Source organism: Oncorhynchus kisutch, linkage group LG19, assembly GCF_002021735.2.
Source record: "Oncorhynchus kisutch isolate 150728-3 linkage group LG19, Okis_V2, whole genome shotgun sequence".
Lineage (NCBI taxonomy): Eukaryota > Metazoa > Chordata > Actinopteri > Salmoniformes > Salmonidae > Oncorhynchus > Oncorhynchus kisutch.
In genome coordinates this window covers 13,232,108-13,254,976 of record NC_034192.2, presented here as the reverse complement: position 1 = coordinate 13,254,976, position 22,869 = coordinate 13,232,108, and the positions used below count along the sequence as shown (strand labels likewise).

The window sequence follows — 22,869 nt, the reverse complement described above, 5'->3', positions numbered from 1 at the left end:
AGAGATGAGTGAGTGAGTGAGTGGACCAAGTCAATTGCAAGCAGATCAATCCCTCAGCTCTATATTAGAGTGATGCAGCATGGCTGGGATTGATCAGCGAAGGCTGTGAAGCGGTACAATATTAAGCACATCCATTGGCTCAAGCTTCCAGTGTGTGTCTGTGTTCACCATGCATCATTGCGCTTTTTCTCTCTGACCACAGTAAGCCACTATTGGACACAGGCCTTCTTCTCTAATGAGGCTTGGTCTACTTCCCGACTCATGCGCACGCACACACACAATTAGTTCTGCAGTCATGACATCCCAATCCTGGCTCCAACCAGCATTCAACCAGCAGTGTGTCGAATCAACTAACAATTTAGCTGTCAGGGAGGGAGAACACAATATGCTGGGAAATAGAAGACCCCAGAAGCAGTAGCCACTTACCAGGCAGTCAAACACCTTCAGCCCATACCTCTGGGAACTCTCATCCAAGATCCCAAAGAGTGTATCGAGTGTGTCCTGTAAAAACTGGTGAGGGAGAGATCGAGCGATAGACGTACGTGAGTGAATATCTATGAGATCACGTGGTGACAATCATATGATACATCTATAAAACACATCTAGAACACATTTCTGTTTTGAAGATGGGCAGACTTTTTCAAGCAAATCACAAAAAGGCCAATCTAAACAGGACATTGTTTGAGTGACGTGATCCTGAACCAATCAGGGTGACGATGGGAGTTCTCCGGGGAGGGGCGGTACCTTGACTATCTCAGAGCCATCGATCTCTTTCAGCTTTAACAGGCTGTCATTGATCCTCTCTGGGTGGGCTCTCCACTTCAGCAGGTCTAACATGTCACCTACAGAGACACATGAAGAGAAACAACGACCGTTACATCATGGACAACCTCGGTTAGTGAGAGACTGTTGACTCTTGGTTCCTAGACACAGACAGAGAAACAACTTTGCATCACTATTTGGGAAATCTAGAACATTTCTGTCAAAGCAATATGAGGGCGTATGGTTTAAGTGCTATAACTGAATTACTGAAGCTCCTTCTGGGGAAAAAAACCCCAATGCAATTCTATTCTATTTAAAAGATAATAAGACAACACATTTACATTCAAACAATCCACAAAATTCGAAATAATGACGCCATCTCATAATGTAGCGAGCTTTAAAAAGACATAAAGCAATTCTCCCAGTGTTAAAACCCCCAGACGATATGAATAAAATATCCGGGTTGAAGAATAAAGAACTCAGTCTCCACCTGCACTTCTGAAGGCGTCTGCAACATGCTGTCAGTCTAGATGTGAGGAAGTGCCTGTATTTCCCCAGACAATAAACTAGACATATTCCTTGCACAATGGCTCGACTCACTTTGTGCAGCTCACATTTCAGAATATTTACACGGAGTGGTAGACCGTTTGAGAATTCAACAATTCTACAGTAATATTCAAGGCAAGACAACGACTCCGGACGAGTCAGAAACAGACCCGATTACACTTTACACTAGTAAGTGATCTGTCGCTGGATAATAGATCCATAGAAAGTTGGAGCAGGCCTACAGTGGTGTGGGAAAGGTGTGGGTCTACTGGTTCGGTTCGGGTGTAGGGTCTACCGTGCAGATGCATGCTCTAGTACTTTTGACTTCCACTCTTACCATTCTGTGTGAGTTTAGTGGAGCAGAGGAAGGAGGTGATCCAAAAACATTCCTTGGTGCCTTTCACAGCCTGGTTGTTGCCGGGCAGATTGGCTTTGGAGAAGGGTAGCTTGAGGTAGCAGCTCGAGTCCTGGAGGTTAGCATTCTCCTCACACTGAAAGGAGCAGAGATGCAGTAGTGGGTTAGAGCCACTACAGGAGACTGGAGAAAAAGGCTAATGTACTACGGTTTTTGGTTCGATACTTTTAAATTTTTTTATTTTACCTTTATTTAACTAGGCAAGATCAGTTAAGAACAAATTCTTATTTTCAATGACGGCCTAGGAAGAGTGGGTTAACTTCCTGTTCAGGGGCAGAACGACAGATTTGTACCCTGTCAGCTCGTGGGTTTGAACTTGCAACCTTCCGGTTACTAGTCCAACGCTCTAACCACTAGGCTACCCTGCTGCCCCTACTTAACTGCATTCTCCAACATTAAGGAGTTTCTTCCACTACAATATGCTGCTTCCATACACCCCGGAAAGTGCTCATGGTGGGATTTAATATATTATTATTATTATCACCATCATTCAAACTACAGTATATTTCTTTCAATTTAAACATTGCAAATGGCTGGGGACACTATAAAGTGAGCACTGTGCATTTTCCATTTCTCCAACTTTAAATGATTTTAGCCATGCTTTCTAATGTATCGGCAGAGACGGGAGAGTATTTTGAAGCTCGCGTTTAAGTGTGTTCTGTCTAACAGTTCAGGCAGGCTACTCCCACGCTGACGCCTACACGTGGTTAGTGCTGAATCCCTCTTCCCCATTTTGACGATGAGGAACTAGGCCATGTCAATTTCTTTCAGCTTTTTGACCTGACTTCCATCTGACGGTAAGTGGATTTTCTACGCCAATGGAAAACAACACAAGACCCCCCTCAACTCCCCTAAAATCCTACGGAGAACCGGCTGTCTCAGGTAATAGCACATCAGAGAGCCACAAAACGGGAGACGCATGTACGTACTTCAAAGCACACGGCTCCAAAAACAGCTGTATTTGTTATGAATTATAGCACTTCACGCATCTGAAACCAGGCCAAGGTGTTTTTTAAATCTCTCGGTTTCTCCTGCGTTAGGGGAAATGACCTGTCAGCAGTGGGAGTCTTCTTAATGAGGTGGTGAGCTGGATGAGGAAAGAGCAGCGGGGTCAACCTGCAGAGAGCCAAGCCCAGAACCACAGGGAGGGAGTGGCTGCATAACGGTTCTTCCCACTGTCTCAACTCCTCTGTTCTCTCCCTGTAGGACTGTCCAACTAAGATGGGTGTAGACAACCTATAACCTGTCGGTCTCTCTACAGTACCTTGGATTATATTGTCTCTCTTTCAGGACAAAACCTCTTTAACCCTGCCTGTGTGTCTTTCTCCGTCTCAGAATAGTCCAGACTATCCACAACACATGCTCTCTTACCCTGCCTTAGGTGCTAACGAGCCCTGCCCGTCTCGCAGAACAGTTCCTTGCTAGCCTGCAGCGAACTATTGGGTGCTCTGTAACCTCTGTCTCTGCAGCTTATGCTCCCTAGCCGCGTCTATCTCAACCTGCAATTACTCAGAGCTACACCCAAAACAGGCCCCGTAGTGCAGAGCTATGTTTAATTGGCAATGCCTGAGGGTTGGTTTAGCTGCTGTTTGCTTTGGACAGGGCATGTGTTAAGTGCAGAGCTTACTGGGGTAGCAATAAAAACCAGCTGGGATGGCAAGCGCCTGTTTATGACAGAGTATAAGCTGGAAAAGTCTCAACGGGAAATAGCCGTGTGAGCATGTGATGTGTGTGTGTGTGGATTTGTGCATGTTTGAGTGAGTGCTCACAGAAAATACCCACCCACCCAGAACACACACACTCCAGCCATGTCTCACGGATAGTGGACATCACACACACAGATATTACTCATCATCCTGCTAGCCTGCTCATTGCTGAAGCATCTGACCCACCTAAGCCTTCACTGTGGAGCCATGCAGCCACAATCAATAATAATACCGGGACTGCATTATTACAGCGTTTTCCCCCCTCAAGGTCTCAAAGAGATGTGCGTTAAATGGCATGGACTGACTCATCCGCCACTAACGTGGAGCGCCTACCTAAGTGACGACTACCACGGTGGACGGGTGAGAAATGACTGCGTGTGTGCGTGGCACAGTAGGACTCCGGTACCTTGTGAATGATGAGCTCGTGGGTGCCGTCCGGCAGTGTCCGTCCGTCCTCCTGCATCAGATGAACGAAGGAGTAGCCAAACAGCTTCTTCTCTCCTTTGTCTTTGGCTGTGGAACACCGCACACATTCCAACGTCACTGTCCCGGGAAAACACACAGGTCGCCGCTACTCTCGGCTACCCTACGATCAGACAGCTATACTATAGAGCACTAGACGGCGCCGTTACGCATCACAGGTGGCTGGTGGCACCTTAATTGGGGAAGACGGCGCTACAGCAATGGCTGGAATGGAGTTCATTCCATTTACTCCACTCCAGCCATTATTATGAGCCCTCCTCCCCTCACCAGACTCCCGTGTTATGCATCCGTTCAACCCGAAAGCTCTAATCTCTATTTTAAGAGCCTTGGGGGAAGTGAGGGAAAATGGCACCTTTAAGGTAGCAGGTTGAAAAACAACACCTATGAGTCATAGTTGTGTAGAGGCTGCAGTATGCCCATAAGGGCAGCCTTGTGTCAGTGCAGGAGGTGGACATCACATGAGAGGTGTTCCTCAGTGTCGTGGGAGAGGGAGACATACCGAGACTCGCTGAACTACAGGCCTGGAAGAGGAATATGAGGAGATTCTGAGACACAGGCCCTTTTTACACTGACGAATGTTGAAGGAGATTCTTGAGACATATCGGGGGGAAAGAAATCCAGAATAGACTAATTACTGTCATGTAAAGCTGTGAAATGCTCACGTCTAGCTAGGTAGCAATAACTGCTTTTGTCTTGAAGCTAAAATGTAATGAGTGTACGGACAATCATTTCATTTATTGTTGTCTACACATGCTTGTGAATTGTTGCATTATTCAAGTGTGTAATATTGTTAAGATGAAGACATATTTCTTGCAGTCAGAGTGCAGTATAACTGCTGTCCTTCTGCAATTACTGTGTCCAAAATACCACAGTCGGCTGAAGGTACTGCACCTTTACTGCGGTTTCAAAACTGCAACGTTGCTTTGTAAGGGTAGTTTAATAGTTTGTTGTTAACATGCTTACTGGCTAGCGGCTACACTATAGGCTAACGTGACTGGGAGATTTACAGTCAATTTTAAGCTGCAGTGCAAGAATGTCTGTTGCCAAGCCCCCAAACTCTCTCTCTGCAACAACAACGCCCAAAAGGCTGGCAAAAGGTGTATAGCTGAGTCACACTGTACTGTACCGTTGCACCCTCCCTGCATACCTCATAAGCTTACGATAACATGACCGTTGCTAATGTCAATTGAAAAGTTAACGTACATATTATGTCAATTGAAATCACATTGTGGTGCCTCCGCTGCAACTCTTGAATCTAAATAAGCCCACAGATCTCTGTAAATGTCTCCCCTGACCTCTGACCCAACTGTGACCTCTGACCTTGCGGCTTCTGCTCCACACATTGTCGCCAATTTAGCGACTCGGTCACCATATTTTTGCGGGTTTTCAGACAGGCAGAGAAGCACAAGGGGGGTGCGGTGGTAGTGGGGGTGAAAACACTACATCAGATACCGCGGTAAGAAATTAGTGCTGTGACATCGTCGTGGCAACGGCAAAACGTCATCTAGCAAATAGCGGCTCGCACTGAAAAATAGTTGTCAAAACTGGCCCCAGAGTCTCAACAGATAGCTGTTACCATAGAAACAAAGTAGAAGCTCAAACTGCAATCACTGGAGCCACCACCAAATGTAAGATATTGGTGTTAGATGTGTGTGAGACACGGTAGGTGGTGGTGGTGTGGGTAAAGTTGTTGTGTGTTGTAACGTTCTTGACTTGTGCTTCAGTTGTGTATGTCATCTGTTCTCTGGGCAGGTTAGCCTCGAGAGTGGGCTAAAATAGCACCTGACAAACAGTAAACACTCCACACCCATAATATCACTGGCTGTGCTTCAGGATCATCGCAAGCTAAAGTTCCTTTAGAGAGATAGAGTCGGCATTAATAACCCAATGTCAACTGAACCGGCCTCCAAATTCTACAGGGCCACAGAGCACATCAACATTTAGTGTGAGAGAGTCTGTTATCCCCAAATCACATATAAGAGGAGTCATGACTGACTTGATATTAGTCTCATAATTCAAAACATGTACACTACCGTTCAAAAGTGTGGGGTCACTTAGAAAATGTCCTTGTTAATATTGTAAATTACTATTGTAGCTGGAAACAGCAGATTCTGTATGGAATATCTACATAGGCATACAGAGGCCCATTATCAGCAACTTTCAGTCCTGTGTTCCAATGGCACGTTGTGTTAGCTAATCCAAGTTTAGCATTTTAAAAGGCTAATTGATCATTAGAAAACCCTGATGTAATTATGTTAGCACAGCTGAAAACTGTTGTTCTGATTAAAGAAGCAATAAATCTGGCCTTCTTTAGACTAGTTGAGTATCTGGAGCAACAACATTTGTGGGTTCGATTACAGGCTCAAAATAGCCAGGAACAAAGACTTTCTTCTGAAAATCGCCAGTCTATTCTTGTTCTGAAAAATGAAGACTATTCCATGCGAGAAATTTCCAAGAAACTGAAGATCGTGTACAACGCGGTGTACTATTCTCTTCACAGAACAGCCCAAACTGGTTCTAACCAGAATAGAAAGAGGAGTGGGAGGCCCCGGTGCACAACTGAGCAAGAGTGTCTAGTTTGAGAAACAGACGCCTCACAAGTCAAACTGTCAGCTTCAATAAATAGTACCCGCAAAACGCCAGTCTCATCATCAACAGTGAAGAGACGACTCCGGGATGCTGGCCTTCTAGGCAGAGATGCAAAGAAAAATAACAATAATAATAATAATAATAAAAGACTAAGATGGCCAAAATAACACAGACTCTGGACAGAGGAATCTAAGTTTGAGGTGTTCGGATCACAAAGAAAAACATTAGTGAGACGCAGAAAAAATGAAAATATGCTGGAGGAGTGCTTGACGTCATCTGTCAAGCATGGTGGAGGGAATGTGATGGCCAGGGGGTGCTTTGGTGATGGTAAAGTGGGATATTTGCACAGGGTAAAAGGGATCTTGAAGAAGGAAGGCTATCACTCCATTTTGCAACGCCATGCCATACCCTGTGGACGGCACTTAATTGGAGCCAATTTCCTCCTATAACAGGACAATGACCCAAAGCAGAACTCCAAACGATGCAATAACTATTTAGGGATGAAGCAGTCAGCTGGTATTCTGTCTATGATGGAGTGGCCAGCACGGTCACCGTATCTCAACCCTATTGAGCTGTTGTGGGAGCAGCTTGACCGTAAGAAGTGCCCATCAAGCCAATCCAACTTGTGGTAGGTGCTTCAGGAAGCATGGGGTGAAATCTCTTCAGAGTACCTCAACAAATTGACAACTAGAATGCCAAAGGTCTGCAAGGTTGTGATTGCTGCAAATGGAGGATTCTTTGACGAAAGCAAAGTTTGAAGGACACAATTATTATTTCAATTAAAAATCATTATTTATAACCTTGTCAATGTCTTGACTATATTTCCTATTCATTTTGTATGTTTCCATGGGAAACAAGGACATTTCTAAGTGACCCCAAACTTTTGAACGGTAGTGTATATAGTAATATTGGTGTACACACACACACACACACACACACACACACACACACACACACACACACACACACACACACACACACACACACACACACACACACACACACAGAGAGACAGAGAGAGAGACAGACAAACAACAAGAAAAACATACACACACAAGCATCCTTCTTCCCCCACACAAACAATACACTATCCCAGAGTAGTGGTGGAGTAGTGTCTTACTGGAGCAGTGTCTGAACTCAAAGCGGACATGAGAGCCCCTGAACATGTCCACAGGGATGGGTAGTTTGATCTGCTCAGCCCAGCGGGGACTGTTGTTGTGGTAGAGCACAAAGGAGTGGTACACATCCCCACCAGGCTCCCCTGAACCAGCCGCTACATAACTCTGGAGGAGAGAGAGAACAGGAGAGAGGTAGAGAGGTAGGGCGGTAGAGAAAGAGGGGGAGGATAAAGAGGGGAGAGAAAGGAGGGAGGGAGGAGAGAGAGGATAGACGGGGAGAGAGGGGAGAGGAAAGTGAGGAGGGGTAGATAAGAGAGGGGAGAGGGGAGAGGAGAGAGTGGGGAGAGAGGGGTGTTAATAGGTAGGTGGAGATGAAAGAAATGGCGAGAGGAGGGAGATTGCAGGACACACACTGTTTACTGGACCTGTGACGCACAGCACTCTCTGTCTCTCCCTCTGTACGGAGTGAGTGACAGGGTTGCATGCAGAGGAGAGCTCTACTGGCAGCAGAATCAAATCTATTTTCTGTGTATGGCAGCAGCATCCTGTCTGATCAGGAAACCACAGTGTTTTTACAGAGAAAACGAGTAACCTACCAATGGACCAACACTCATCCTCATCAACACTCAACCAGACGTACCCATATAGGCCTTCGACATTAGACAACCTTAGCCTCGTTCAGCCTGACTGATACAGTACAGCTATGAGAATTGAAAGCCCAATCATGGCTGTCATAGGAAAAACTAAATTTGCTCAAAGTAATGAATGGAGTAATTAAGGAATGTGTCATCTTACCTTCATGACCTGGCCTTCGATGTCCAACACATAGACCGTGATCTCCACGTTCCTGGCAACGCTCTTCCCTCCTTTCTCAAACTCTCCTTTCTCCAGCGTCATGTACAGGTCATTCCTCATCTCTCCTGCAGGAGAGTGAACAGAGTGGTTCAAATAACAAGAAAGAAAACCCACCGCACACTCTGTGTGTGGGTAAACCTAAGCCACGTTTCGGCCTGCGGTGCCATGTTCTCTTTAGTGGTTGAAGTAACAGACGCCCTCATCTAGTGTTTGATTGATTCTATTTTCAATGTAGAAAAATATTAGTCATTTGCTGCGTTCTACAGCTAGAGGACTCCTGATATTTCCAAGAGTGAGAGGTATATATTTTTGGTCTGTCTGTTGTGTTCTAGTACGGCCTTTTTGCTAACGAGGGGTGTAAGAGGCGGTCGTGTCATTGGCGGTTATGTCACAAAAACTAAGACCGTCGCCGAAACAAAGTTGTTCGAGGAAGGCTCCACACCACTCTCTCACCTCTCCCGATAAGCATCTGTAAAGCCTCCCACCCCTTGGCTGCAACCGTTCTAATGTAGTGTATACTGCGCAAACATCCCATGTGGAATTCTGTCTTCTCTGGCGCACGTTTGGAACAGCGGCCAAGAATGCAGAGTTCATCTCAGCCTATGCTGCCCTTCAGTCCCTTGACGTTTTGGCCCTGATGGAGACATGGATCACCCCAGAGAACACTGCTAATCACTATGTTTTCTCTCATAGTCCGAGAGCATCTGGTCATTGCGGTGGTGGAACAGGGCTACTCATTTCTCCTAAGCAGAGATTCTCTTTTCTCCCTCTCTCACGTGTCCATCTCCTGATTTGAATTCCATGCTGTCGTTGTCACTTGTCCACTCAAGCTTAACATGATTGTCCTCCATCGCCCACCAGGTGCCCTTGGAGAATTGCTCAATGAGCTTCACATCTTGATAAGCTCCTTTCCTGACAATGGCTCACCGGCTCTTCGTACTTGGCAACTTCAACCTCCCAACATCTTCTTTCGATTCATTACTTTCCAACTCTCGCTTTCCCTCCTCGCCTCTTTTCACCTCACCCTTTCCCAGTCCCCTCCAACTCACCAGGCAGGCAATACGCTTGACCTCATCTTTACTAGAGGCTGTTTGCCTACTAATCTCACTGCAATCCCTATCCAGGTCTCTGATCACTACTTTGCTTCCTTTCTGTCTCTTTTCCTCCAACCCTAACCGCTCAGCCCCTACTCAGATGCTCATGCACTGTCACAATATTCACTCTCTCACGTCTTCTATCCTATCATCCTTCTCCCTCCTGTCTCCTGATTCTGCATCTTCAACCCTACTCTCCTCCCTTTCCACATCCTATGACTCGCACTGTCCCTTCTCCTCCCGGCCAGGTCGGCCCTCCCCTCTCTCTCCTTGGCTGAGTGACTCATTGCGAGCGTACAGAACAGGGATGAGGGCAGCTGAGCAAAAATAGCGCAAAACTAAACTTCCAGAGGACCTATCATCCTTTCATTCCCTCATCTCTACCTTCTCTTCTTATGTATTCCTCTGTAAGTGGCTAGAGCCACTTTCAATTTCAAGCGACTGCCTCTAACCCTAGGAAACTCTTTTCTACCTTCTCCTCCCTCCTTAACCCTCCATCCCCTCCCTTTCTGCAGAGTACTTTGTCAACCACTTTGGATAAAAAAGTTGACTACATCCACTACTCATTCACTCAGCCTATCGAGTCTACTGGTCTCAATCACATAGAACTACCCCTATGCCTTGAACTCTTTCTCCCCTCTCTCTCCAGATGATATCATGTGACTAGTAAGGTCTGTCCACCCAACAGCCAGCCCGCTCGACCCCATCCCCTCCTCCCTTCTCCAGACCATCTCTGGAGACCTTCTCCCATTCCTCACTTCCCTCATCAACTCATCCCTGACCACTGGCTGTGTCTCCTCTGATTTCAAAATGGCCCGAGTTGCTCCCCTCATCTGACGTCGAAAACTATAGACCTGTATCCCTTTTTTATTGATTTCCAAAACACTTGAGCAAGTCTGATCAACTTCCTTGTTATTTCTCTCAAAACGATCTTCTTGATCCCAACCGGGTCACTCAACTGAGACTGCTCTTCTCTGTGTCACGGAGGCTCTCCTCATTGCCAAAGCTGACCCTCTCTCCTCTGTTCTCATTCTCCTAAATCTATCCGCTGCCTTCGACACTGAACCATCAGATCCTCCTCTCCACCCTCTCAGGGCGGGGCGTCTCAGGCTATACACATTCTTGGATTGCATCCTACCCTGCAACGTGGAGAGGATGTGTGTCTGTATTCCATACTCTCACTACTGGTGTCCCCCAGGGCTCGGTTCTAAGCCCTCTCCTCTTCTCTCTATACACCAAGACACTCGGCTCCGCAAGAAGGGAAGGCCTGCCCACTCAAAGACCTCACCATCCCAGTTGACAGTGTTGCCCTTCCATAGTGCAAAGAACCTTCGTGTGAAACTGGACAACACCCTGTCATTCTCGGCAAACATCAAAGCAGTGACTTGCCCCTGCGGGTTCATGCTCTGCAACATCTGTAGAGTACGACCCTACCTCACACAGGAAGGGGTGCAGCTCCTAATCCAGGCACTTATCCTTTCCCGTCTGGACTACTGCAACTCATTGTTGGCTTGGCTCCCCGCTTGTGCCATCAAACCCCTACAACTTATCCAGAACGCTGCAGCCCACCTGGTTTTCAACCTTCCCAAGTTCTCTCATGTCACCCCGCTCCTCCTCAGTTGAAGCTTGCATCCACTACAAGACCATGGGCCTTACCTAGAAACTGCCTCTCCCTACCTTCATGCTATGCTGTAACCCTACACCCAAACCCGAGCACTCCGTTCTGCCACCTCAGGTCTCTTGGACCTCCCACCCCTACGGGAGGGCAGCTCCCTCTCAGTCCAGCCCAATGGTGGAACCATCTTCCCCCTGAAGCTAGGACAGCAGGGTCCCTGTCCATCTTCAAGAAAACATCTGAAGTCATACCTCTTCAAACAGTATCTCAAATAATCCTCCTCGTCACCGCGCCCCCCCCCCCCAAAACATAACCTTAATCAGCACTTGCACTTATTGAGGAAAAATGTACTTCCTGTGCCTGTCCCACCTAGCTATCTTAAGATTAATGCACTAACTTTAAGTCGCTCTGGATAAGAGCATCTGCTAAATGACAAATGTAAAAATGTCAAATGTGAAAGAAGTTCCCTGTCATGTGTGTTAGTATAAATACATGTAAAGCCAACCTGCAATTTTTCTTGCTGTTCAGTGGTCATTTACATTTGACGTAATACCCAGACATGTTCGAGTTAAATGTCAGTACAGAGTTAAATAAGTTAAGGAGAAAAGTCTGTTCATATCTATCAGCAAAGAGGAGAACAATGCATTGACACATCACAGTGTCAGCAAGGATAGGGTGACCTCCTCACCCCATTGACAGACATGGAAGTGACAGGGACTGACACAGGGTTGGCACAGGGCACAGATCTGTTTTCAGGGCAGACGGGTCTGAGGGCTCGGAATCTGAACATTCCACAAAAACAACTTCCCAAAGACAGTCAGCAGGCGTACAGCTGAGTCACACTGGACTGTACAGTGGCATCCTCCCTGCATACCTCATAAGCTTACAATAACATGTCAAATATGAAAAATAAATCTGTGTTTTTCCAAAGGCTTGGTTTTCACTTGCGCCAGCACTTTCAGACATTTCTGTTGCACTTACAGGTGTGTGTGGGGCTTAGGAAGTAGAGTGGACGTATAGTCACAGTAAGACATTACGGCTAAGCAACTGACCATTAAAGATGGCAGGTGCTTCCTGCAGTATGGCTCCAGACGGGTGACATCGATGCCATGTGGCTAGACACACACACACACACACACACACACACACACACACACACACACACACACACAGAGTCGTCTAGTGATAACACATTCATGTGCTATTCCATCACCTCACCAGACTCTCTTAATTCCATCCTCACTTACATTCTGATCTGCTGGGAAGTGTTTTGTATTTTGTTGCTGTACACCGATAACTGAAGTATCCGAGCCAGTGAGAAGTGTTAGAGCTGTACTGAGATAGGTGTACACACACACACACGAGTAGCTGCCTCATATGAAAACAGTCTCCTGAGGAGGTCTGTCTGTAACTTCACCGCCTAGAGAATAATTACAGGAAAAGACACATGTATACACTCAAGGCAGCCTTTGGACTGGAGCAGAAATTAGAAGGGCAGTCTTGGGCAGGAAATAGTCGAGTGGTGGCGGTACATGTTTTAAAAATAGTTTTTTTTTGAGAAGTAGCACAACGTAGCAAGGCAACATCTGCACGAGAGAACACGGGTCCGTATCCGCTTCAGAGAATGGTTAGCCACAGAATAGAAACGAGAGGAAGTCATCTTCTTTTAGCCCGTGTGTGTGTGTGTGTGTGTGTGTGTGTGTGTGTGTGTGTGTGTGTGTGTGTGTGTGTGTGTGTGTGTGTGTGTGTGTGTGTGTGTGTTATGTGTGTAAATAGCTCTCCCCATCTCTATCTAATGGTGTTCAGGGTCCAACTCAACTGGCTAATAGGCATCACCATGGTAACCCAGAGAGATTGACTCACACACACACACACACACAGCCAGGAGGCTGACAGAGAGAGCAGTGCAGCCTGACTATAATCCTCTGCCTACAGGAGCATACACAGACTAAAATCATTAGCCCAGGGGCACACTGAAAGTGGGAGAAGACTCTCTGACAAAGAGATATATAAATGTTGAGTTACTGTAGAAGGCAAAACATTAGGGGACACAGCGAACGGTTCCTCTTTTTGTGTTTCTCCTTCTGTGAATGAATGTACACACCGATTTTTTTCTTAATTCAAACAATGGCTTTGTGTTTATTTCGCAAGTGCATTTTACTGTACACTTTACTATGTACAGTCATTCATGCCAATATACAGTCACCGGACAGTTTATTAGGTCATCGAGTATGGGGTTGAACCCCCCTTTTTCCTCCAGAACAAACCACACTTTGCCTGGCGTTCAATTGTTGCTCAATTGTTACCAAGGGACCTAACGTGTGCCAGGAAAAGTTGTCCGAGATGCCGTTCTGCACACCACTGTTGTTCTGCGCCGTTATTTGTCTGTTTGCGGCTACCTGTTAGCTTGTACGATACTTACCATTCTCCTTCGACCTCTCTCATCAAAGAGCTGTTTTGGCCATCAGGACTGAGAACATAGCTGTTGACTGGATGGTTGTGTTTGTCGCACCATTCTCGGTAAACCCTAGACACTGTCGTGCATGAAAAGCCCAGGAGTGCAGCGGTTTCTGAGATACTGGAACCGGCGCGCCTGCTACCGACGATCATACCTCGCTCAAAGTAGCGTAGGTCACTTGTTTTGCCCATTCTAACGTCAATAGAGCAGGTCTTCTTAATATAGCAGGCCACGTGACTCCATTTTCGTGAACGCGGTGGTTTACCTGGCCACGAGTGTAGATTTACCTGCAAAACGAGTGTAGTACAGACGTGGTTCTGTTTTGACCAAAGAAGAGGCTGGCTACATGGGCGGTTTCGTACCTGGCATGATGATGTCAGAGAAGCCCAGTTTCTTGGTGATGGACACTCCTCTGGTGAACAACACCATGTACTCTCTCCTCAGCTGTTCAATGTCCCCGTGCAGCAACTGGAGAGATACAGCCAGGCCTGGGAACAGAAGAAGCGCATGCAAAATGTTAAGAATTAAAATGTATGCGTCTTGAAAACTTGACATGTAGTAAGATATGACTCACGTGCGCACGCACACACACACACACACACACACACACACACACACACACACACACACACACACACCGTGAGTCAGACTACGGTATGCTTTAAGAAGAAATAATAAGAGAAAGCATTGCTGTCGTCTGCATCTAATATATTGGATAGCATGTAAATAATTGAAAATGTCAGACTGTGGCCTTGGAATAAAACCCCTGCTTGGATTTTCGTTTCATATCTCCTTGATGCCATGCTAGATATTGCACCGGTTTTCAGGGAAGTGAAAGAGGCTTTTGGTCAACCAGGCCATTGATCCTGTCATTCTGGGTTTCAGGTCACTATGTTCTCGAATTTAGAAACTGTGACATATTTGTCCGGACTGCTAAAATGAGAATCTACAGTACTCTGTGGCCCAAGATGGCAAGGGTTTCATTCCCCCAAACTAGAACATCCACACACACAGACGCATGCACACACACTCCTCAAACAGACTCGTCTGTCACAGCTCAAACCACAGGAAAACAGAGACAGCGGTCTTCTAACAACACTGAAATCCTTCCACAGTAACGTAATGGTTTTACATGGCACAGTCCAGGCTTGATCAATAACAAGAGAGACACCCATTAGGTTTGGGGGGGGGGATTCCACAGTGCTTGGGGCATGTCCACCTTGCCCTCCTTTTCATGTGGATGAAGCCTAATGGCACAGCACATCCTCACAGCCACTCCAGGGCCACAATTAGGCAACCCCTGCTTCATTACCATTCTATACAGTAACCCACAGAGTACTCAGTGCTGCCAGCCTGCCTGTCATCGCTTTGACAAACTCTCCCCCCTGTCCTCCTCACTGGCTTTTCATCAACTTAACACAAGGAGCACAGGGAGCAACAGGATGGAACATTTCTCCTGTTCAGCAACAGCACACAACCTTGTGTTGTTCCTGTCCTTGGTGGAGCATTGTTCTGTCACTTTTGCTGACTCCGTACCCTCTCTCTCTCCCTCTCTCTATTCCTGCTTATTCTCTCTCTCCATATTCTCTCTCCCTCACATTCCATGATTATTCAAACCAATATAAATTTCCCACATTCCTCTGCTCCAGATTTTATCATATTTTTTAAATTCGTCTCTCCCTTGTTAATTGGCAAGCAGCTAGCTAAAATCTCTCTGGCTGAGAGTCAGGTCCATGGCTGGTTTTGGTTAGTAGTTGGACGCTTTTTTACACAGTAAGCCCCGCTGCGCAGCACAGCACTGCACTGCACTGCACTGCACACCACCACTCCATTTAAATTGTTCCCCTGACAACCAGACTAATGAATTTAAGGCCTTTAATTATGCAAGGTATTCCACCGTCTCCTGCATCAATGATCTATAAGCGCAGCGAGAGAGAGAAGATGAGCGGCGTCACCTGGCTGCAAGGCCGAAGTGGCTCAACTGATTGTCTTATAGTGCGGTGGTATAGTAGCCTGCTGCAGCACAGCAGGACGCGTAAGGGGCTGGAGGTGATATTGAAATGAAGCGGATACACACTGTACAGTAGGAATGGTGGATGGCTTTAAGTACACAGAATTAGAGCGGGGGAAAAAATCCAAGTGAAATGTAAATGGGGTTTGTTCTGTAGAAGTCAACATTTCTATCTCTTCGGAATGCCTAATCTGCTTTTATGCACAGCATGCTGTTACTAGAAAATATTTTCAGACGCCGGATTTCCATGGAACTACTTCATATGCACTGTAATTATGTCAAAGTCTTATGCAGAGTCATAATTAATGAATGTGCCCGCTCTCCCCAATGAAGCGAACTGGTTTGACATTATTCATCATCAACTACTGTATCAATCCATATTGCATTCATCATTCAGATTCATTTTTCAGCGGCTGTGAAACAGAAACGGGACGCCTGATCCAGCGCTCCGTGTGATCGATGATACAATCTGGAAGGTATCCGATGGAAAGCGCCGGAGTCACCGATAAACAACTTAACAGGCCAGAGTCAGAAATCATGTGCAACTGAATATAATTCCACTACAGAGGTGGGCAGGGTCAACGTGTGGAATGGTGTGGTACGTATCTGCACAGACGAGCAGTGTATGGAACACGCTGACCCTGATCACCACACCTAGCAGGTGGATGCAAAGGTCCCATGTCTGTTGCTCTTACTCTCTCATTCAATTTAACAGAGATGTAGCTGTGGGTCAGATTAAGTAAACGAACAGTATCCACCGAGTGTACAAAACATTAAGAACACCTTCCTAATATCGAGTTATTGACACAAGGAAGAGAAAACCGGAGACTACAACCAACGTGTGTCAAGTTTGAAAGTTTCCCCCAAAAACATTGGTGTCAACTGTTAGGATGAGGAATAAAAGCTAGATTAAATCCAACGAAAGCCGCTGCGTGAAGATGCACACAAACACCAGCTGACAATAACGGACTATTTTTCACCGCTGCCATATCTGCACTTATACTCATTATAATGCCGTTGTTGCTTTTGTGCTGAGTTTCACTATTTATCCAGGCCACTCGGCGCTAATAATACGGCTTAGGCTACTTTTTCATAATTTGACCTTGTCTCTTTTGAACATGTGTGTTGGTGGTTGGGTTATTGTTATTTTGTCCATATAAGAAAAGGCTACTACCCCGATCCAATGCATACGCTTTCTGTTTCATCACTGTAACAATGGCACCCCACAAATAAAAATGTATCAAACACATTCACCTGGACAGTCTGTGTCATGGAAAGAGCAGCACTCAGTGCAGAAACAGCATGTGAGGTGGGGGTGGCAGGTAGCCTAAGCAGTTAAGAGCGTTGGGCCAGTAACCAAAAGGTTGCTGGGTCGAATCCCGAGCCGGCAAGACGGGGAAATCTGCCGTCACCCCCCCCCTTGAGCAAGGCGGCCCCCAACAACAACAACAACAACTGTTCCCCGGGCGTCCATGACGTGGACGATGATTAAGGCAGCCCATCCCCCTGCACCTCTGATTCAGGGGGGTTAAATGCGGAAGGCACATTTCGGTTGAATGCATTCAGTTGTGCAACGGACGAGGTATCCCCTTTTCCCTTCCCCTTTGGTGATGTATTGAAGCATACAGTATCATAGGCTGCTATATACACCACTACCAACTGCCTGGTTACCACTTCTTCTATATTCAGCAGAGCAGAACACTGAAGTGTTATTGGACCATATCATCCTGCATGGAAACTGCCACAAATACCCTCAAGTTCTAAACCTCCTGAACTCTTCTGCAACCTCTTGAAACAGCGACACTTAAATCTTAAAAGCATCCTTTTAGTTAACATCTAATATGCATGTCTTATCTGATAAACAGCAACATAACAGGCTTCTCGATACTATTACAATATGCAACTCATCTTATAGAAGTTATCTATGCAACTCCATTGAGTCAGAGAGAGTGCAGTAAAATGGTTGATGAAAGTTTATCTCTGTGAGGATAATGTTATCTTACTTAGCGTCAATCCCCCGTTCACTTTTGTCTGGGAATTTATTCCAGCTGGATATTGCGATTGCTAGCTATTAGGGCTGACCCCAATTAGTCGATTGTTTGGTGGATAGGCTGTTGGTAGACCACATTTCTTTAGTCGAGCAGTAGCAAAATATCATTGTGCACAAGACACCTGTCTGATTGGCGCCTGCGAGTGGACTAATCGATTGTGGAGGCCGGTTGGATGACACAGTCCGTCAGTCTAAGACATGGTACTGAAATCCTATATGGTATTAACATGTAAGAACAATGGTGCAACACAAATAGACATGTCAGTAAGGGTGCTTTTTCCCACGTTGGGTAGTGGTCGCTGTCCGGGGTTCTGAAACACATCAGAGCGCTGATGAATTGGCGCATTTCAATAGACCATGTTGCTATGTGCATAATAGTACAGTTAACCAGAATATTGGTGTTGAGAACAATGTGGAGGAGGCACCAGAGGAGTTAGAAAAGTGAGGATAGAGTAAACCGCAACTTAATTAGGACTGTAAACATTAGCCTAACTTAAGATGTGCCTGGCTTTATAAATCATCCATACACATCTACAGATATAAGACATATACTGTTGCCTGTTGCCTGTTTGAGTGTTTGCTTCATAGTCTACTGATTCCGTGAGCACCAAGCCTAGCGCAACCACCTGTCGCGTAAACAATTTCACAAATCCGTCTGTTTTACATTTTTTGCTATAAAAGGCTTTACACATTTATTCATTAGAACATACTCTCTGGTATTTTCTATCATTTACTTAGTGTTGTTTACACGGTTCCAAATTGTTCAAAAGATTATCTTTATAATAACCCTCCCTTTTCCTTGATCTCCTTCGTATTGTTATTATTACTATTATCATTATTAAGATCATCGTTATAATAATAAGTCATGTCATTATCATTAGTAGGTGTAGCACAGCAGCCTGGTACAACCACCATTGAGCTGTAGACCTAAGAGAGCATTCTGTTTAGTCTTAATACCGTAACTTACTTAGGTCTGGATTTCAATAGTTGTACAGGCTTCTGTATCAACCAGTCATTTATCCATTCATGTCATCACACAGCATACGAGTCATTCATGATTTGAAATGCTATCAAGCATTTTTAGCTCTAAAATAAAATAAAGCGACCATTGAATAATTAGCGCAAAACAATAATTTCAGAAATTGCATTCACAAATAAATGCGACAGGTTTTAGCCTTTGCTGTAATAAAAGCTTTACAATATATATATATATATTTTTTTAACATTACAACAGACGACTCTCTGGTACACTTATACTTTATTTAGTGTTGTTTACATTGTTCCAAACGGTCAAAAAAAGATACATTGTAATCTAACAGCACCAGTTTGGCACACACATTACGCACGCAGCACTTGTTCCTTAGCTTCTCTATCTACAGTATTTTCCACAACTAGTCACGTTTATTCCAAAACATTCCCTCGTTTTCGTGTTTATTTGTCACGTCCACTGCATTCATTTTGCTGTCACGTGTCACGGTGTTCAGAGTTAACACAGTGCAGTGCAGCACGTCTGAGCAGGGCACGGCACAATCAAATCGTTTGCGGCCAGACTCCCTCTAGTCATTTGTGCGTCTTAATTATTTCATCAAACATTTTGCGTAAAGCATCAGACAAGCTCAATGCATATAGTCGATTTGAATAAAACACACCATGTTGTCTATATCTGGAAAAAAATGCCAGTTTAAAACTGTCAGAACAGATGACTCTTGGTCGACTAACTGTCGTTATTAACTCTCAGATGCAGATGTCATGTAAATTCGCCGTGGATAGCGCAGTACGCTAAATGACTTTGTGTCAGTCATGGTAATTACTGTGTTGCTGCTGCTCCCTCCACTACTAGATTATTCAAATTCCCCTGAGTTTTGACTGCACCTCGCGCAATTACCGCTGGTCTTTCGAGGCGCTGAGGCAGAAATAAGAGTAGACTTGCAGATCTGTCTCTGAGATCAACTCTGTTTATGGCGATTCAAATCCTATAATCCTTCCCGGTGGTTTCTATGTGGAGGGGATACAGGCCAGTTAGCTACTGATCTTATGGTTGTAAACATGCTATATAAGAATAGGGCAAGGTAGTTATTGAACTTAGCCATTGTCGATGCACACGCACGTACCCATGCATGCACAGACAAATACACACACACACACACACACACACAATATATAATTTAGGCTTATTTGAGAAAAAGATTCGTACATATGTTAGAGGCTCCTTCATCGACTTTCTTGCCATCCGATTTACCATTTCCTCTCACAGCCAAAACCTAACGTTCTCCTCATATCCGTCAACCTGTTGCTAGGGAGAACTGCAGACGGTCAGTTTCATATGGAGGGGACTGCTATTAATATCAGTTCAATGCATATTGAGCTGTGCAGGCTTCCCACGGAGCAGCGAGGTACAAGCCCGGCTACAGGGGAACTCTACAGCAGAGAGCTAATCGGCTTGCCATTAAACTCCCATCCATCGCATCTCATGCATTTTCAGTTTGCAGAAATGTAGAGGTATAATGTTTTCGCTAGAGGTGAGAAATACAAAGGGAGATTTTTCCTTACCTGTGTTGGAACCCGATAGGTTGTATCTGGAGTTGACCTTCCTGATGATGTTCTCGTGGATTTGATACCACTCGCTTTCCGTGGTACATCTGGAACACAAAGGCCAAGCATGCATGATTTGGGTCAACAAGATTAGCCCAATAACATTCTTGAACTTTCTAATATAAATCCAATGAACCACAAGGGTAGAGAAGGGTCACTTCTCTGGGCTAAATAGTATCGGCATATTGTCCACCCATTTCAGCCAATACTGTATGTAGGTCAAACCGTTACTGTGTCTATAATGGCTATTTCAATCCCCTCGGCATGCATCTAGAGTGCTTTAATAGTATGTGTGTGTGTGTGTGTGTGTGTGTGTGTGTGTGTGTGTGTGTGTGTGTGTGTGTGTGTGTGTGTGTGTGTGTGTGTGTGTGTGTGTGTGTGTGAGAGAGAGTGAGTGAAAACTGGTCAACGGAATCTGCATACTCTGTGCATTTTGCACTAGCTCAGCCAGTATTGCCTCCATCATTATTTCATTGTCTGTGAGACGGTACAGAAGTTCATTGTGAATAATGGCGTCTGTGTAAAATGCACTTTCGATTTGATGGAAGGTGACTCACGCGTAAACCTTCAGCAGGTGGTCGTCTTTAGAGTCTGCCGTGAGGAGGTCTGCGATACTGACCACAGCACAGCCGAAGGGCCGTCTGTACTGGATACTACACAGGTTCTTCTTCTCCCCAGCGCCCATCCGCCCTGCAACCAACACAACGACAACACAGTCAATGTCTGTACATCAACGCTCTGTAGTTACTATATTAGAGAGTGTTACCACTATACTATAATTACTGCAATACTATGTTATTACTGTGTTAGAGCTGTGTTCATTTATTTTTTATGTATGCACTATAAATGTAGTGTGTGACTAACTAAGGGGGGTGGGTGGGGGGGGACACTGGAATCTTACCAATTCTCATTATGTGAACAACAATGTAGACGTCTTTTCTGAGATCGCTGCTCCCCAAATCCTGAAGAGAGAGAAAAAAAACCCATACATTTTTAATCAAAGGGTCATGGTAGAATCCTCAACACAATAACAGACAAAGCGGCATGTGCCATACTTCTACTACATCTAGAACCTTCTAGAGTGCATAGAAGACACAGTGAAGTTCAGTGCTCACCACAAAGAGGGTGCATTGTCTCTCTGTCTTCTCCGGCGACTTGGGCACTCCGTTCTTATTCAGCCTGACAAAGAACCGTTCACTGGAGGAGGAGAAAAGAGGAGAAAATAGGAAAGAGGAGGGGAAGAGAGGTTATTCACTGTCACGCCATGAGTAAAATACATGTTGGGGATGACAGTAAACATGACAGAGGGAAGATGGCTAAAACAACAAGCTAGCTACTAGATCTGGTCTCCCGCACGAGAGTAGTGTACTAGAGTGCAAGCAGATGTAGTCCACTAGTAGTGTACCACAGTACAAGCAGATGTAGTGCACTAGTAGTGTACTAGAGTACAAGCAGATGTAGTGCACCACAGTACAAGCAGATGTAGAGTACTAGTAGTGTACTAGAGTACAAGCAGATGTAGAGTACTAGTAGTGTACTAGAGTACAAGCAGATGTAGAGTACTAGTAGTGTACTAGAGTACAAGCAGATGTAGAGTACTAGTAGTGTACTAGAGTACAAGCAGATGTAGAGTACTAGTAGTGTACTAGAGTACAAGCAGATGTAGTGCACTAGTAGTGTACTAGAGTACAAGCAGATGTAGAGTACTAGTAGTGTACTAGAGTACAAGCAGATGTAGAGTACTAGTAGTGTACTAGAGTACAAGCAGATGTAGTGCACTAGTAGTGTACTAGAGTACAAGCAGATGTAGAGTACTAGTAGTGTACTAGAGTACAAGCAGATGTAGAGTACTAGTAGTGTACTAGAGTACAAGCAGATGTAGAGTACTAGTAGTGTACTAGAGTACAAGCAGATGTAGTGCACCACAGTACAAGCAGATGTAGAGTACTAGTAGTGTACTAGAGTACAAGCAGATGTAGAGTACTAGTAGTGTACTAGAGTACAAGCAGATGTAGAGTACTAGTAGTGTACTAGAGTACAAGCAGATGTAGAGTACTAGTAGTGTACTAGAGTACAAGCAGATGTAGAGTACTAGTAGTGTACTAGAGTACAAGCAGATGTAGAGTACTAGTAGTGTACTAGAGTACAAGCAGATGTAGAGTACTAGTAGTGTACTAGAGTACAAGCAGAAGTAGTGCACTAGTAGTGTACTAGAGTACAAGCAGAAGTAGAGTACTAGTAGTGTACTAGAGTACAAGCATATGTAGAGTACTAGTAGTGTACTAGAGTACAAGCAGATGTAGAGTACTAGTAGTGTACTAGAGTACAAGCAGATGTAGAGTACAAGTAGTGTACTAGAGTACAAGCAGATGTAGTGCACCACAGTACAAGCAGATGTAGAGTACTAGTAGTGTACTAGAGTATAAGCAGATGTAGTGCACTAGTAGTGTACTAGAGTACAAGCAGATGTAGAGTACTAGTAGTGTACTAGAGTACAAGCAGATGTAGAGTACTAGTAGTGTACTAGAGTACAAGCAGATGTAGTGCACCACAGTACAAGCAGATGTAGAGTACT

At 45.1% G+C, this 22,869-nt stretch overlaps 1 protein-coding gene across 4 annotated transcripts in view; it reads right to left on the bottom strand.

Moving 5' to 3' along the window:
- The window catches only part of LOC109879106 (dedicator of cytokinesis protein 4), a 152,026-nt gene that overhangs the window by 55,904 nt on the left and 73,253 nt on the right, over positions 1-22,869 (bottom strand). For all 4 annotated transcript variants that reach the window (XM_031797455.1, XM_031797458.1, XM_031797456.1 and 1 more), the window contains exons 9-19: positions 21,410-21,491; positions 21,196-21,256; positions 20,852-20,984; positions 20,253-20,341; positions 14,004-14,129; positions 8,415-8,539; positions 7,622-7,784; positions 3,836-3,942; positions 1,646-1,799; positions 745-842; positions 427-510 (exon numbers count right to left, since the gene is read on the bottom strand). In XM_031797455.1, the coding sequence (XP_031653315.1) occupies positions 427-510; positions 745-842; positions 1,646-1,799; positions 3,836-3,942; positions 7,622-7,784; positions 8,415-8,539; positions 14,004-14,129; positions 20,253-20,341; positions 20,852-20,984; positions 21,196-21,256; positions 21,410-21,491 (1,222 nt within the window). The remainder of the gene's footprint in view (positions 1-426; positions 511-744; positions 843-1,645; positions 1,800-3,835; positions 3,943-7,621; positions 7,785-8,414; positions 8,540-14,003; positions 14,130-20,252; positions 20,342-20,851; positions 20,985-21,195; positions 21,257-21,409; positions 21,492-22,869) is intronic.